Source organism: Vombatus ursinus, unplaced genomic scaffold, assembly GCF_900497805.2.
Source record: "Vombatus ursinus unplaced genomic scaffold, bare-nosed wombat genome assembly UNPS02014893.1, whole genome shotgun sequence".
Classification (NCBI taxonomy): domain Eukaryota; kingdom Metazoa; phylum Chordata; class Mammalia; order Diprotodontia; family Vombatidae; genus Vombatus; species Vombatus ursinus.
In genome coordinates, this window is record NW_020954671.1 from 8,431,654 (window position 1) to 8,444,590 (window position 12,937).

Below are 12,937 nucleotides of genomic sequence, written 5' to 3' on the forward strand. Positions count from 1 at the left end.
AAAGACCTGAAACTTCTTTTCTCTTCAATCACTCCCATTCTATTTCCTCTTGCCTATTTATTTCTTATTTTCTCCTAGTCAACAGCCTGATCATTCACTCAGGACACAACCCCACCAAACGACTTCTGTCCTCCCCAAGGATATATTGTTGATTCAGCTCCCCACCCAAGTCTCTCTCCCTTTCCAATCCATCTTCCACTCAGCTGCCAAACTGACCTTCCTAAGATACAAATCTGATCATATCACACACATCCCCAATGCAATAAACTCTAGTGGTTCCCTATTACATCCAGGGTCAAATATAAAATTCTCTGTTTGGCTTTTAAAGCCCTTTATAACCTATCCCCTTCCTACATTTCTGATCTTGTTACACATTAATCCTCCTGCCCTCCTCATATACTCTGTGATCTATGGGTCACCGCCTTACTGTCCCTCAGATAAGATACCCCATCTCCGAACTCTGAGCATTTTTAACAGGCTCTTCCCCAAGACTGCCACACTCTCACCTCTCATTTGTCACTCCTAACTTCCTTGCTTTCCTTCACATCTTAATTTACACCTTCTGTAAGCAGCCTTTCCCAATACCCTTTATTACTAGCACCTTCCCTGTCTATTGCTAATGTCCAAATTATCTTGGATATATTTTGTTTGTATATACTTGTTTGCATGTTGTGTTCCCACCCACCCCTGCATAAGCCTGTGAGTTCCTTGTGAACAGGGACCATTTTTTTGCCTTTCTTTGTATCCCCAGTGCTTAGCACAGTGCCTGGCACGTAGTAAGTACTTAAGGCTAGGTGACCGACTGACAAATGTTTCCTATGATTTCCACACCTATGTTAGTCTGAAGAGAACTAGAAGCAAGCCTCCATCAAGTTGGGTGGACCTCCTATTTAGGAAAGGACAAAGACTAAAATCACACAAGGAAGGGCAGACATGATCAGCTGTGGTCTGTATTGCCAAAGGGTTTACCCACATTAATGAGCTCACAAATTCATCAAAATATCAGTCAGTACCTAAGAATGAGAAGTGCTACATTTGAAGCAAATGTAGGTATTTTTGAGATTTGAGATTACATCTGAGAAAATATCTCAGTCATATTGTCCCTTTATGAAACAAGGTGATTCTGTTCTCACTATCCAAAGGCCCTCCTTGGGGATGTGAGTGGGGAAAGAAGGGAGTGTACTCCATAGTTTCTTAATGGATGAAAAAATTTCTACATCTCCTGTAATTCTGTTTTTGTACCAGACCTGTGATTTCACTGGTGTAAGAAATTTCCTTTTATCTATACCTATTTGCAATATGTAGTCTTAAAGAGTTTCCTAGGGCACTAAGAGCTTAAGTGACCATACGTATTAAAGGCACGAAATGAAACCAGGTCTTCTTGACTCAAGAATGGCTCTCTGTGCACTACACATCTCTCACATCTCTTACATAAAGTGCTTAAAAGATTTAAAACATGATCAGCAATAAGGTAAAAATTAACATGTGGTACAATTTTCAAAGTACTTCTTACTACAAGTTCAAGTTTATTAAGGACTAAAAAATATGGATCTGTAAGTTATCATTGCATTGAATTTCAAAAGGCAGAGGACAAGCTCTATAAACATCAAAATATACTATCCTTAGGCAACTTATTGAAAAGCAGTAAGATAAAATGTAAGCCAACAAATTCTCAAAGTCACTCAAGACAGATATATATCATTATCAACAGAAAAAAGTCCTCAGAAAATTGATGTTTTCTGAATTGAGACAGCAAGCTCCCCATATCACAGGCTGTTCCTATGTAACTGGCAATACAAATATATGCAAAATTAAAGAGTTTAATAAATTAGAATTTAAATTAAAGAGATGTTTAATAGAGAATAATTACAGTGACTGGATCAAATTTTTGGAGAGCTTTGTTATATGCATTGTCTGATAGAGGCCTAAGAAACAGTAGTTGAGTTGCATGAATTTTTATGTCCAAATGAAGGCTAGAGTCCAAAACTGCATATATTTTACAGTTGTACAATGTCAGAGGGACCATTTTGTGGAGATTTTTGCTATGGAACAATTCACCAAAGTCCAGCTAATTGAGATTTTACAGTATTTTTAAACCTCATTTTTTAAATTCATCTGATCTCCATGTATTAGGTAAGTAATTGCTCAATATAAGAGTTTGCTTCTCCTAAAAGCAAGCATTTCCAGAGTCAGAAAGAAAGCTTAAAGGACAGGTCATATTCCCTTCCAGCCATTTCTAGAAGCTATTATCTGTGAATCCCATCCATTTGAAGGTCAAGGATTAAATAGTATATTAGATTGAATTCAAACCTCCTCAGATTTCTTCAAGCAAAGACTGGATGACCATTTGTCATGTGGTGGTGATTTCTTTTGGGCAGCAGTTGGACTAACTTGCTGCTGAAGTCCCTTCCAAATTTAAAAATTATGTGACCCAATGTATTTTAAATATTGGCAGATTAGAAATTCACGTAGCAGGAGGTTTCAGAAACTTGATGTAAATAAATGTCAGAATTGAACCAATTATTTTTTCTGAAGGCATAAATGGCATTTTCTACCTACATATTTATCAGATGTAGACTCATTCTCTTCATAGCCTGAAATACCTGTCATTATAGGGGTTGGGTCAGTATCTATTCTGTGATATGCTCGGTTATATTGAAATAGTGCTGGAATCAAAGGGATGCAAGGGATATATCTGGAAGTACTGCCTATATAAGTACACCCATGACTCTAAAGGCTCCACAGCTAGTTTCTCGGGAGCAGCTGTGTAAGCCAATAATACTTTCAGATAGTCTCACATTCAGTAGTTGCAGTAGAACATGCCCCACAGTCACATCGTACGGCCATGGGGTATGTGTAGAAAGGGTCAACGCCTGGGGCACAGCTGGGCAACTTGATGGTCACCTGTTTGGTCTCGTTGTAGGTGCAGACTCGATGGTGGGCTTCGATGCAGGGAGGATCCAGGATAGGTTTCTGCTCATAAGGGGTGAAAAACAAGGAAGGCATCAGACAACTGTGCCTAGAAAATCTCTGAGCTATTGGATAGCCTGTTCTGAAGACCATGAAGAATACATTTTTGGCCTTTTAAGAGTCCCAGATTGGGAGCAGCTAGGTGGCACCGTGGATAGAAGCACCAGCCCTGGAGTCAGGAGGACCTGAGTTCAAATGTGGTCTCAGACACTTATTAACTATGTGGCCCTAAACAAGTCAATTAATCCTGATTGCCAAAAAAAAAAAGACCCCCAGATTCAAGGAATCTTGATCAAAGAAAACATACCAGAGTTCTAGCAAACCCCAAAAAAATCATTCCTTCACTAAATAAAACTATCCTTCTGCAGTATTAGCCTAACAAGTAAACAATTACCCCCAGTATTTTGTTACAGGACATTGCCACAAGAGAGGCAGTGTATTGCAGTGTATAAGAAGCTGGCCATGAAGCCAGGAAGATGTGCATTCATGTCCTGCTTCTGACATGTATTTATTGTGTGATCTTGAGTAAGTCACTTAATTTTCCATGCTCCAGGCAGTTCTCCAAGTCGCTAAGTGATAGAAAAAGTTATAGTTATTCTAAGTTATAGAAAAAGTAACAATCTGCAGGGGTAGAGTTTTTAACTATACAAATGAAATCACAAGCTCAGTCCTTATCACCTATATTGTTACATGCAAGAAGAAGAAAAAAAGAGAAAACCACAATGAAATTTTGCCCACAAATGTGATTAGATTGACATCCAATTGACTTTAGCAAAGGTGGAACAACAGTGGAATTAGACCTGTCATTCAGGTGTCTCACACACACACACACACGCCCACAATTTAACACGAACAACTTGCTTCACATTCTCAAGTCCTGAATACTGTAGCTGCCCATGTCATGAGCAACAGTTATTTGGTGTCATTTTCTAAAAAGGAGATCCAGCCCCTCCAAGTCTCACTAAAATCTGAGCCATAATTACAGCTTTGCCCCAGGGCAACGAGAGCAGTGCCTTTTAGTAATACAGAAACAACAGAATTTAACATTTCCTAAGCAAAAATAATTGGTTAAAAAAAACCCACCAGATAATGTGTTGGGCTCTTCTCTAACACTGTCCTATCCCTCAACATCCTCTGTATGATAGCCTCCCCAGCAGCATATTCATGATGGTGTGTTAGGGCCTCTATGAACCTCTTCCCATAAGGAAGTAACTCTCTTCCTCAGATGACACTGCACATTATCACTTTCCCCTCATGTGGTTTCCTTTAGTCCTTGTTCCAGGTGCAAAAATCCCTAGCTGTGGTTGAGTAAAATCTTTGTTTTCAAACCTGTTCCCTAATTTACTTGTAGGGATGGATATGTTCTACCTTGCAAATTTTCAAATCACAAAACAAATAGACCTAGATGTTTTAATTAATTTTTCCATTAGCAAATCACCTGAGACCTTAAGTGAAAAATGGCTACAAAGAATGGTAAACTTGCTCTCTAATGAATACCCCAGGATCAGGCCTTCCATGCAATGACTGCTGCCAAATGAAAGATGTTGTGTCCCAAGGGTGAAAAACGATGGACTGAATTTTCAGAAATGATGACTTTAAGTGAAAATGGCCCAGAGCTCTCACTAGACACAAAGGTCCTAGGGTTCAAATAATAAACAAGCCTGAAAATGAGGATCTCTGGCAGACCCAGAAGTGTAGACAAGAAGGTCCCAAATTATCTCAGGTTGCTTTGACAATTAATGACATTCATGGTATCATTAGCAGGTAAGCTTCTCCTTCTGCCTACATTTGGCAATTGTACTCTCACTCTTCTGAGAAATATGAAAATAAAGCCAATTTGGCAAAATATTTTAACCTAATTTTTTACACTGACCCATGAAAACCCAGTTCCATTAACAGACATTCAGCTTTTATTTAATATCAGGTTTTTCCCCTAGTTTACTGCATAGAGGGAATATTTTTTCTAAATGGCATAGACATGGGGCAGCTAGTTGGTGCAGTGGATAGAGCACTGGCTCTGGAGTCAGGAGGACCTGAGTTCAAATCCGGCCTCAGACACATAATACTTCCTAGCTGTGTGACCCTGGGCAAGTCACTTAACCCCCAATTGCCTCACCAAAAAAATAAATAAAAATTTAAAAATAGTAATAAATGGCATAGACTTCTCAAAATGTACCTATAGTCCTTCCAGATATTCCCTTTTATGTTATGGAGAATATATCAGGTTCCACCAAAAAGGTTCCTAATAGGAGAATAACGTCACAAGTTGGTCATCAATACCAAGTCAGGTGGAATGGACAATTTTCTAAATGCTCTTCTCAAGGATACTAAGAGGCACCTCCTTCCCACCCCACCCCACCCCCAAAAAAGTCCTACCTTTCTATCATCTGACATTTCAAAGGGATTTATGCCTTTATCTTAAGGTTTTGTCTCTTGCAAAAATGCAAGTAACTTTGGGAAGGGATCACCACCAGACTTCACCAATAATTTACACCTTACTTTAAGGAAATTTTTCAGATCCTTCCTGACAATATTCTTTGATCAGGAGAAGAAAAGGGAGGCAGGGTGAGAATAAGAGGACACTGGATATCTAAGGGGTAGGGGGAAGGGACACCATAAGAAAGCTAAAGGTTAAAAAAAAAAACAAGAAGGCTGAGTATGCCCAAGGACAAATTTCATCAGCTTCACAATTTTGTATTGTATTTGCATCATTTGTAATAATTTAACTTTATCACAAATAGTGAAAACAGAATGGAGATGTGATTATTAAACTAGGCTAGAAATAGAACACCGGTTTTGTTAGTAGTTCGCTACACGACTTTGAAGGAGTCACTTTTACCTTGATTTCCTCAGTTGTAGGAGAATAATAACAACTCGGACCCTCTTTGGGTAAGATTCTTGGTGGATTTCCAAAAATCATACCACAGGAGAGAGAGCAGTCACCCTACTTCTCACTTCATTTAACCAAAATCAAGCAATAACTGAGTGAGAGCCAAGAATTTGGCCCAGATTCCTATAGTCTTCCCCCATAGCATGATCTAATGAGTAGAACACTAGATTTGGAGTCAAGAAAGATCTGGGGTCAAATTCAAGCATTGGCACTTACTACCTCTATGACCATGGGCAAGTCATTTAACATCTTGGGGTGCTTATGTGCAAAATGAGAATAATTACACATGCCATACCTACCTGATAGGGTTGATGGGTGCATCAAGGGAGATAATGCATTTTGTAAACTTTTAAATCACTCTATGTTTTGGTTATTATTATTACTATTATTCTTGCTGCCCCAGACAACAACTCACCTCCCAAGTCTCACAGCGACCCCAGCAGGCATCTGTAGTAATTCGTAACCCCTTACAGCCTGGCTTCTTGGCCAAAAAAGTGAATTCCCTCACAGCACAGCCAATAAACTTTTGGAGGTCCCCTTTGGAGGTGTTGAAGGCCCAAATACAGTGAATCAGGAGGAGGAGGGGCACTGAGCCCAAGAAAAGGTGCCCAAGCTTCATGCTGGCCCTCCAAAGGAAGACAGAAGGGGAATAATAGGTTAATTAAAAGGTGAAACTACATTCTTGCTCTATTCTTCTGTCCCAGGAGGTTAGTAAGTGTAATGTGTCTATTAGCAATAGGAAGGGCTATGCTGTGCACCTTAGAATGAAAGGAAATGGTGCATGGCTACCAATTACATTAACATTCATCAACTTGGAGATTATCCTAGAATTGATTCAATGAGGTAATGTATGATCCTACCTTCATATTACATAGACACCAATCATCCCAAGAATGTCCCCAACCATTCCCCTGCAGTGACTCACCTGGATTATGAATTAGAGAGAGGGGTTTCTATTACATCTTTCAAATGGCTATAAAGGAATGGAAAGCACACTGGATTTGGAGTTGGATGATTTGGGTTCAAATATCCTTTCTACTCTTTAATGCCTTCATGAACTTGGTCAAGTTACAAAACCTTTCTGAATCTCAGATTCCTCATCAGTAAAATGAGGGAGTTGAACTATGATCTCTTTGGATTCTTCCAACTCCAAATCTTAAGATCTTATGACCAGTATCTCCAAGCATCATCATTGTTACTAAAGAAGAAGAAAAACAATTTCAAACAAAACATTGCATTTATATAGGAATAGATGCACATCCTTTAAAAAAAAGTTTCATGGATAGGGTAACTTAATAGAATAGTGAAACTATAAAAAATGTTAACAATTGCATATGCTTTGTATATTGCAAATAACGTAGCTCATACATGCATCTAAAATTCAGCACCTTTCAGTGACTTCACCTCAATGCAACCCTTCTATTTTGACTTTCTCTGGCCTATTATGCCACTTTGTCACCAAGTAATTAAAAAAAACCCAGTGATGCAAACCAGGCATATTTAAAATAGAACACAAGAAGTTTGTAATCTAGCACAAAAATTTTGATCTATTCCCTGTTTCTCGTCTAAGAGCCTAAGTCAAACCTTTGGGTCTTGGCCAATAGATAAAGCAAAACCAGTAGAGTAGAGGTGGGTGTGCTTTTATGAATAGTTGGTAAATTTTTAGTCAAAGAATCCAGACCCAAATTTCCCACAATGCCCAGGACAACCTTCTAGCTTCATCTTAGAGACACTCATCTCACCTCACCTTATCAACTTCCACTCCTCTTCAGAGATGAAAATCACACTCAAGGTTTCAGAATAGCAAAGTAAATGGCAGGAGTCTTATGAAGCACTTTCACACTTGCTCCTGGGAGCCTCTCTATCTACTGCTACTGGGCTGGCCGCTTAATTGCTCAAATATATAAGAAAAAGTCTTGTCAATCAAAACAAAAAAAAAAGGCAGATCCTTACGTGAACCATGAAGGACATCAAAGCCACCGAACATAAAGGAAGCCTCTCTTTTCTAATACTGATTACAACTTAAAGGGTGTTGTCTTGTTTCTTAACATCACTTACTAAAACAGAAAATTACCTTGGTGGGTGACATAATCCTGGAAAACAGGCAGAAGTGTATCTCACCCTGTTCTCTGAGGAACAAATGCGCTGAGGCAAGGTGGATTAGAGTTTCCTTCATGGTAACCACACGTTTCCATTAGAACAGAAGTCAGTCCCTCACCTTTAGCAGCAAACTTTTTTCCTCTGGTCTCCAAAACATATTTTAATACAACAAAAAGATAATAGAAGTCATTCACCGGAAAGAACACTAGATCATGAACTGAAGGAATGGAAAAGACATTGACAAAGAATATTTGGGGAGTCTTAAAACTAATAAGTTTTAGATAATGTTAACTTTCAAAAGTAGGCATTGTGCTGTATGCAATGACTGTCACGGGAAGGAAAAATGTTTTCATTGGAATTTAGGGTCTTAAAGATCAAATGGGGAAAGCTGTAGTCTTTGTCTTTAGGAGCATGGGATAGAGGTTTAGATTCTAAGTTCCATTGTCAGCACCATCAGCAATAACAACATCAAAAACATAAGAATTAAACTAAATGTTTCTTTATTTTTCCTTCCTCAACAGATCCTAATATGGCATAAACTCAAGGACCTAATCATTCTGGATGTCCTCATCCAAATACTTTCCAGTTAATCAATCAATGTCCTTCCTAAAGTGTGGGTCCCAGAATTGAATCCTGTGGTCCAGTTGAGTCTGGCCAGCGTAAGGCAAAATAAAACTAATGCATCCTAATGTCACATTGGCTTTCTTGAGCACCATATCACACTTTTGACTCCTGTAGAGCTTGTAGTTCACTTAAACCTCCAGATCTTTTTCAAACAAACCACTGTCTTTCATCTGGTGAATTCAGAAGTCAACTGCCCAAAGGTTGTCAGTTTAGTTGCCATTTGTTTGGGTTTGCAACAAGGTATATTCAACCCTTTTCTGGCTTGAAATTTATTTTCTTAACTTTGGCATCTTGGCAAGGCAAGAAGAAAAAGTAAAAGCTTGACTTGGGCCACTACTTGCCAGAGCCCTCCAGCTCAAAGAGTATATTTCAACATCTCCCAAACCAAGACAGAATTGTACAAAGTAACATACAAAGTGCTAGTACACCATATGTATTGTAACTGATGCCATCGGTACCACTCTAAGTGGCTTTACAAAGAAGGCACCACAATAAAACTGGAGGAACAAGTCTGACCCAAAAAATCTTCCCCTCCAGCCTTCCATGCCATCACCTTTCAAAATGCTTGGTCTGGAATGGTTTTGAAGTGATTCTCCCTAAGTCATATCATAGAGGTTCAAGAACTCTATTAAAATACTCATTATGTGGAGGAGAAGGAATGGTTCAACTGGTAGAATGTCAAAATTGGAAGGGACCTCTGTGGTCAATACAGTACAACCCATAAATGAACAGGAATCAACCTTAGCAAGTGGTCATTTAGTCTGTACTTGAAGGCCTCTAGTGGTAGGTAACTCACTTCCTTTTAATGAAATTCTCTCAAGTCTTAGATATCTCTGATTCTGGGATTCTTTACTTTTTTGTGTCATAGACTCCTTTGGCAGTCTGGTGAAACATATGCACCCTCTCTCGGAATAATGTTTGTTATCTTCCTTCATAACTGAAGGGAATTCTGAATTTCATTTAGAGGTTAGTGAAAAGAAAGATGTATTTTTCCCCCTCTAATTTCACAGATCCTACAAAATCTATTCAAGGATCCCTTAGGGATTTGTGGACCCCAAGTTAAGAGATCCTGATTAATTGTTAGGAAGTTTTTCTTTATAATGAGTCTAAATATACTTCATGCATTTATAGGGATTCATTTATTAAGTAATCTAATGATCTTCAATTGAAGTACTAATATAATTAGAATGTATGGGTCACCATGGGTTCTCCAAGGTTATGTTAATGGGCATTGAGTGTGGCCAGGTCATATCATATTTCAAAAGTGTAGGATATTGCTCCAGCAAAAGACTATATATAATATGAACCAGCCAAGCTGAGCGTGAAAAGGTTCTTCCATAGAGGGTTGGCCAACAGGTAATGAATTTTTACAGCTGTAGTACATGTGACCACCCCCAGACACACACTAAGTTCCTGGGTACATAAAGCCCCAGAATTTCTTCTTCAGGTTCAAGCTTCTCTGTGGGTTTGCATCAACTCAAAAGCCCCCATTAGTGTATTTACTTTTATTCTAGTCAGCCAGAGGATACAATGAGTTCAAAACATCTAATGAAATTGCCAGTAAGAAATGTTACAATAGCATATTTCCTCCTTAACCTAGGGCACACTTCACCATATACACTCCACCACTCATTAGGGATTATACATGTAGGCGGACATTGGAAATTAGTATCTGTTAGTGGATATAAGACCCTAATACCTGTCTATGTGAGTTCCTGGGGGCCATGGGAATGTGTCTGTGTCTGAAAAAAAAAGGTAATACTGGTCTATATGTATTTCGTTTTCTCAAAGGCAGTTGAAGGGAAGGTTATGATGAACTACATAGAGTAAAAAAAAATTTTTTTTTCTAAATGGAGGGAGGAATTCTCTGTCTAGGGACTCAAGCCAAAAACATTTTATTGACAAATAGCATTATAAATTCCCTAAAGCAAGGGAAAGATTAAGCTATATGAATTCAGACTCTCCTGGATTCCCCTGGGCAAAGTATGAGTAAGCAGTGGCTTTAAAGGAAATGGAGCCTTGAGAGAAAACTAGAGTGAGTTCTTTCAGAAGCAGTTGCCTTAGAGCACTATGGCAAATTTCCTTCTTGTTCTTTTTCCCATGGCAGATTCAAAAGACCCCACGAAATTCTGAAAAGAATCTCATTACAATAAACACAAGAAATGATTATCCCAAGGACTACTCTAACTGTTAGGAAGTTTTTCTTGATATATAATCTAAATTTGTTTCTTCACAACTCCCACCTATTGCCCTTGATTCTATCCTCCTGGGCCAAACTGAACAAGTTGAATATCTCTTTCAAATGATAGCCTTCCAAATACTTGGAGACAGCTATTATATTCTCCCTCAGTCTTTTCTTTTCTCAGCTAAAAATTTCCATCCTTCAACTAATTTTCATGTAGTATGGTCTTACAGCAAGAATCACAGAGGTGAATGGCAATCTATAAAACTGGAGAGAATATCCAAATCAATGAAATCACAAATGTATTTGAGTAAGCAATAGAACTTATTATTTAGGGGCTATGTTTTTGTTAGGAAAAAAAATTCTCTCTACACAGATATAGCAGCTCATGAGAGCTATCTACTAAGGTTCAGAGGGGGTTTTAAGCTACATCAGTAGAGGAAGTATACAAACAGATGAAATCACAGATCTTCACATGTTGAAGTTGAGACATAGAACACAAATTTAAAAGGGAATTGGGAACCAAAGTGAAAAGAGAATCCATTTTAGTAGAAAACTGTAAACGGTTAGGAGAAGCATGGTCTCATTAAAATGCTTTACCAGAGCCTGTAAGAAGTTGATGTGACAGTAAAGGGACATCTAGTCAGAAGGATAGCTTCAAATAATGGCATAGCCAGGACCTGGTGCCTGGAAATAAGAGAAATAAAAATTGAAAAAGGAGGAGCCTGCTAAAACACAGCTTCATTTACTTCAGCCCTTAAGCCGTGATGGGTTAAGCTTACAAATGACATCATTTGTGGATATCCAGAAGTAATTTCCTATTCCAGCTAATAAACTCAAAGGATGTTCATCTAGGAAGAGGGGAGTTGAGGGAAGGAGGGAAGGAAGGAAGGAAGGAAGGAAGGAAGGAAGGAAGGAAAATTTCAACAAAAAGAGATCAGACCAAGAGAAGGGGTCTTTTGAAGGCACTCCTAGTTATGGTTCCACAACTGCAGCTAATCAAAAAGCCAGCCACTCACCACATTGGTTCTGGTCCACTACCAAAACTAATTATAAAATGTCGACACATACTCCAAATCTCTCCAAGGTACTTCCATTACATGTCAACATAACTCTCCCAGAGGTAGTTTCCCCAACCTCTTCCTCAAAAGGAATTGCATCAGCAGTACTCTGTACATGTTCATAAGGACTGGTCTGTTACAGTAGAAATAGGAGCTAAGAATTTGGATGAATAAATCCACACTAAATTCTTAGGCTAATAATATGAGCAGTACTACCCAGTAAGAGGAAAGAGAGGACCAGTTTTCTGAGAGCTAGTAAAATCTTGATGTTATCCCAGAAAACCCTCTGGTGTTGGATGGAGTATATAATCAATGGGAAGTGAATGCTGGACTTACAGCGCTTGGTCCTAATTATTGAACAGTTTCAGGAAATTGATCAGTAGTAAAAATGTGTTTTACATGTTTTATCATGGAGACCCTTAGCTTCACCAAGCAGATTTACTTAAAATATATCAATTAAAACTCTTACGCTCCCCATGCTTCTCCTCAGGGTCAGAACTTAAATTGACAAATTTTATGAAGAGAACATTCTTAAAGAAAATGAAATCAAAAGTTCAGGGATGTTTCAACAAATGCAATGAGAATATAAGATACTGGATAAATATGGATAACAAAAAATGGTGCTTTCCAAGATCAATTTTGTTTATCTCCATAATTTTGTTATCGCTATATAAATGGTTCTCCTAGTCCTGCTCACTTCACTCTGCATCAGTTCATAAAGGCCTTCCTGTTTGTCCTCTGAAATTGTCCATTTTATCATTTCTTATGGCACAATAATGTTTTATTATATTCATATTCCACAATTTAGCCATTACACACACCTTTAGTTTCTAATTTTGGGCTTCTATAAGAAGAACACTATAAATATTTTGTACATATTTCCTATTTCCTTTTCATATTCCTTTCTAGTAGTAGTACAAGTGGGTCCTTACTTTGGCAGAGTGTTTTGTAGTTAGATTCATATGGTCCCTGGATGAAACATGGTAGATATATTTCCAAATATTTTAGAGCTTTGGTAGTTATTTTGACTGGAATTTCACTTTCTAGCTCTTCCTGTTGGGTTTTGTTGTTTATGCATAGGAATGCTGATGATTTATATGGATTTATTTT

At 38.3% G+C, this 12,937-nt stretch overlaps 1 protein-coding gene across 1 annotated transcript; it reads right to left on the bottom strand.

Annotated features, from left to right (window-relative positions):
• Window positions 1-2,784: 2,784 nt before the first annotated feature.
• Window positions 2,785-6,479, bottom strand: GPHB5 (glycoprotein hormone beta 5). Its single transcript, XM_027842848.1, has 2 exons — window positions 6,276-6,479; window positions 2,785-2,973 (listed from the first exon to the last, which is right to left on the bottom strand). The coding sequence occupies exons 1-2, from the start codon at window positions 6,477-6,479 to the stop codon at window positions 2,785-2,787; spliced, it is 393 nt and encodes a 130-aa protein (XP_027698649.1).
• Between the last annotated feature and the right edge of the window lie 6,458 nt (window positions 6,480-12,937).

Coding starts and splice junctions, on each gene's coding strand:
- GPHB5 (XM_027842848.1), bottom strand. CDS start 6,479: ATGAAGCTTGGGCACCTTTTCTTGGGCTCAGTGCCCCTCCTCCTCCTG. Junction 2,974..6,275: donor GTCGCTGTGAGACTTGGGAG/GTGAGTTGTTGT, acceptor CCTTATGAGCAG/AAACCTATCCTGGATCCTCC.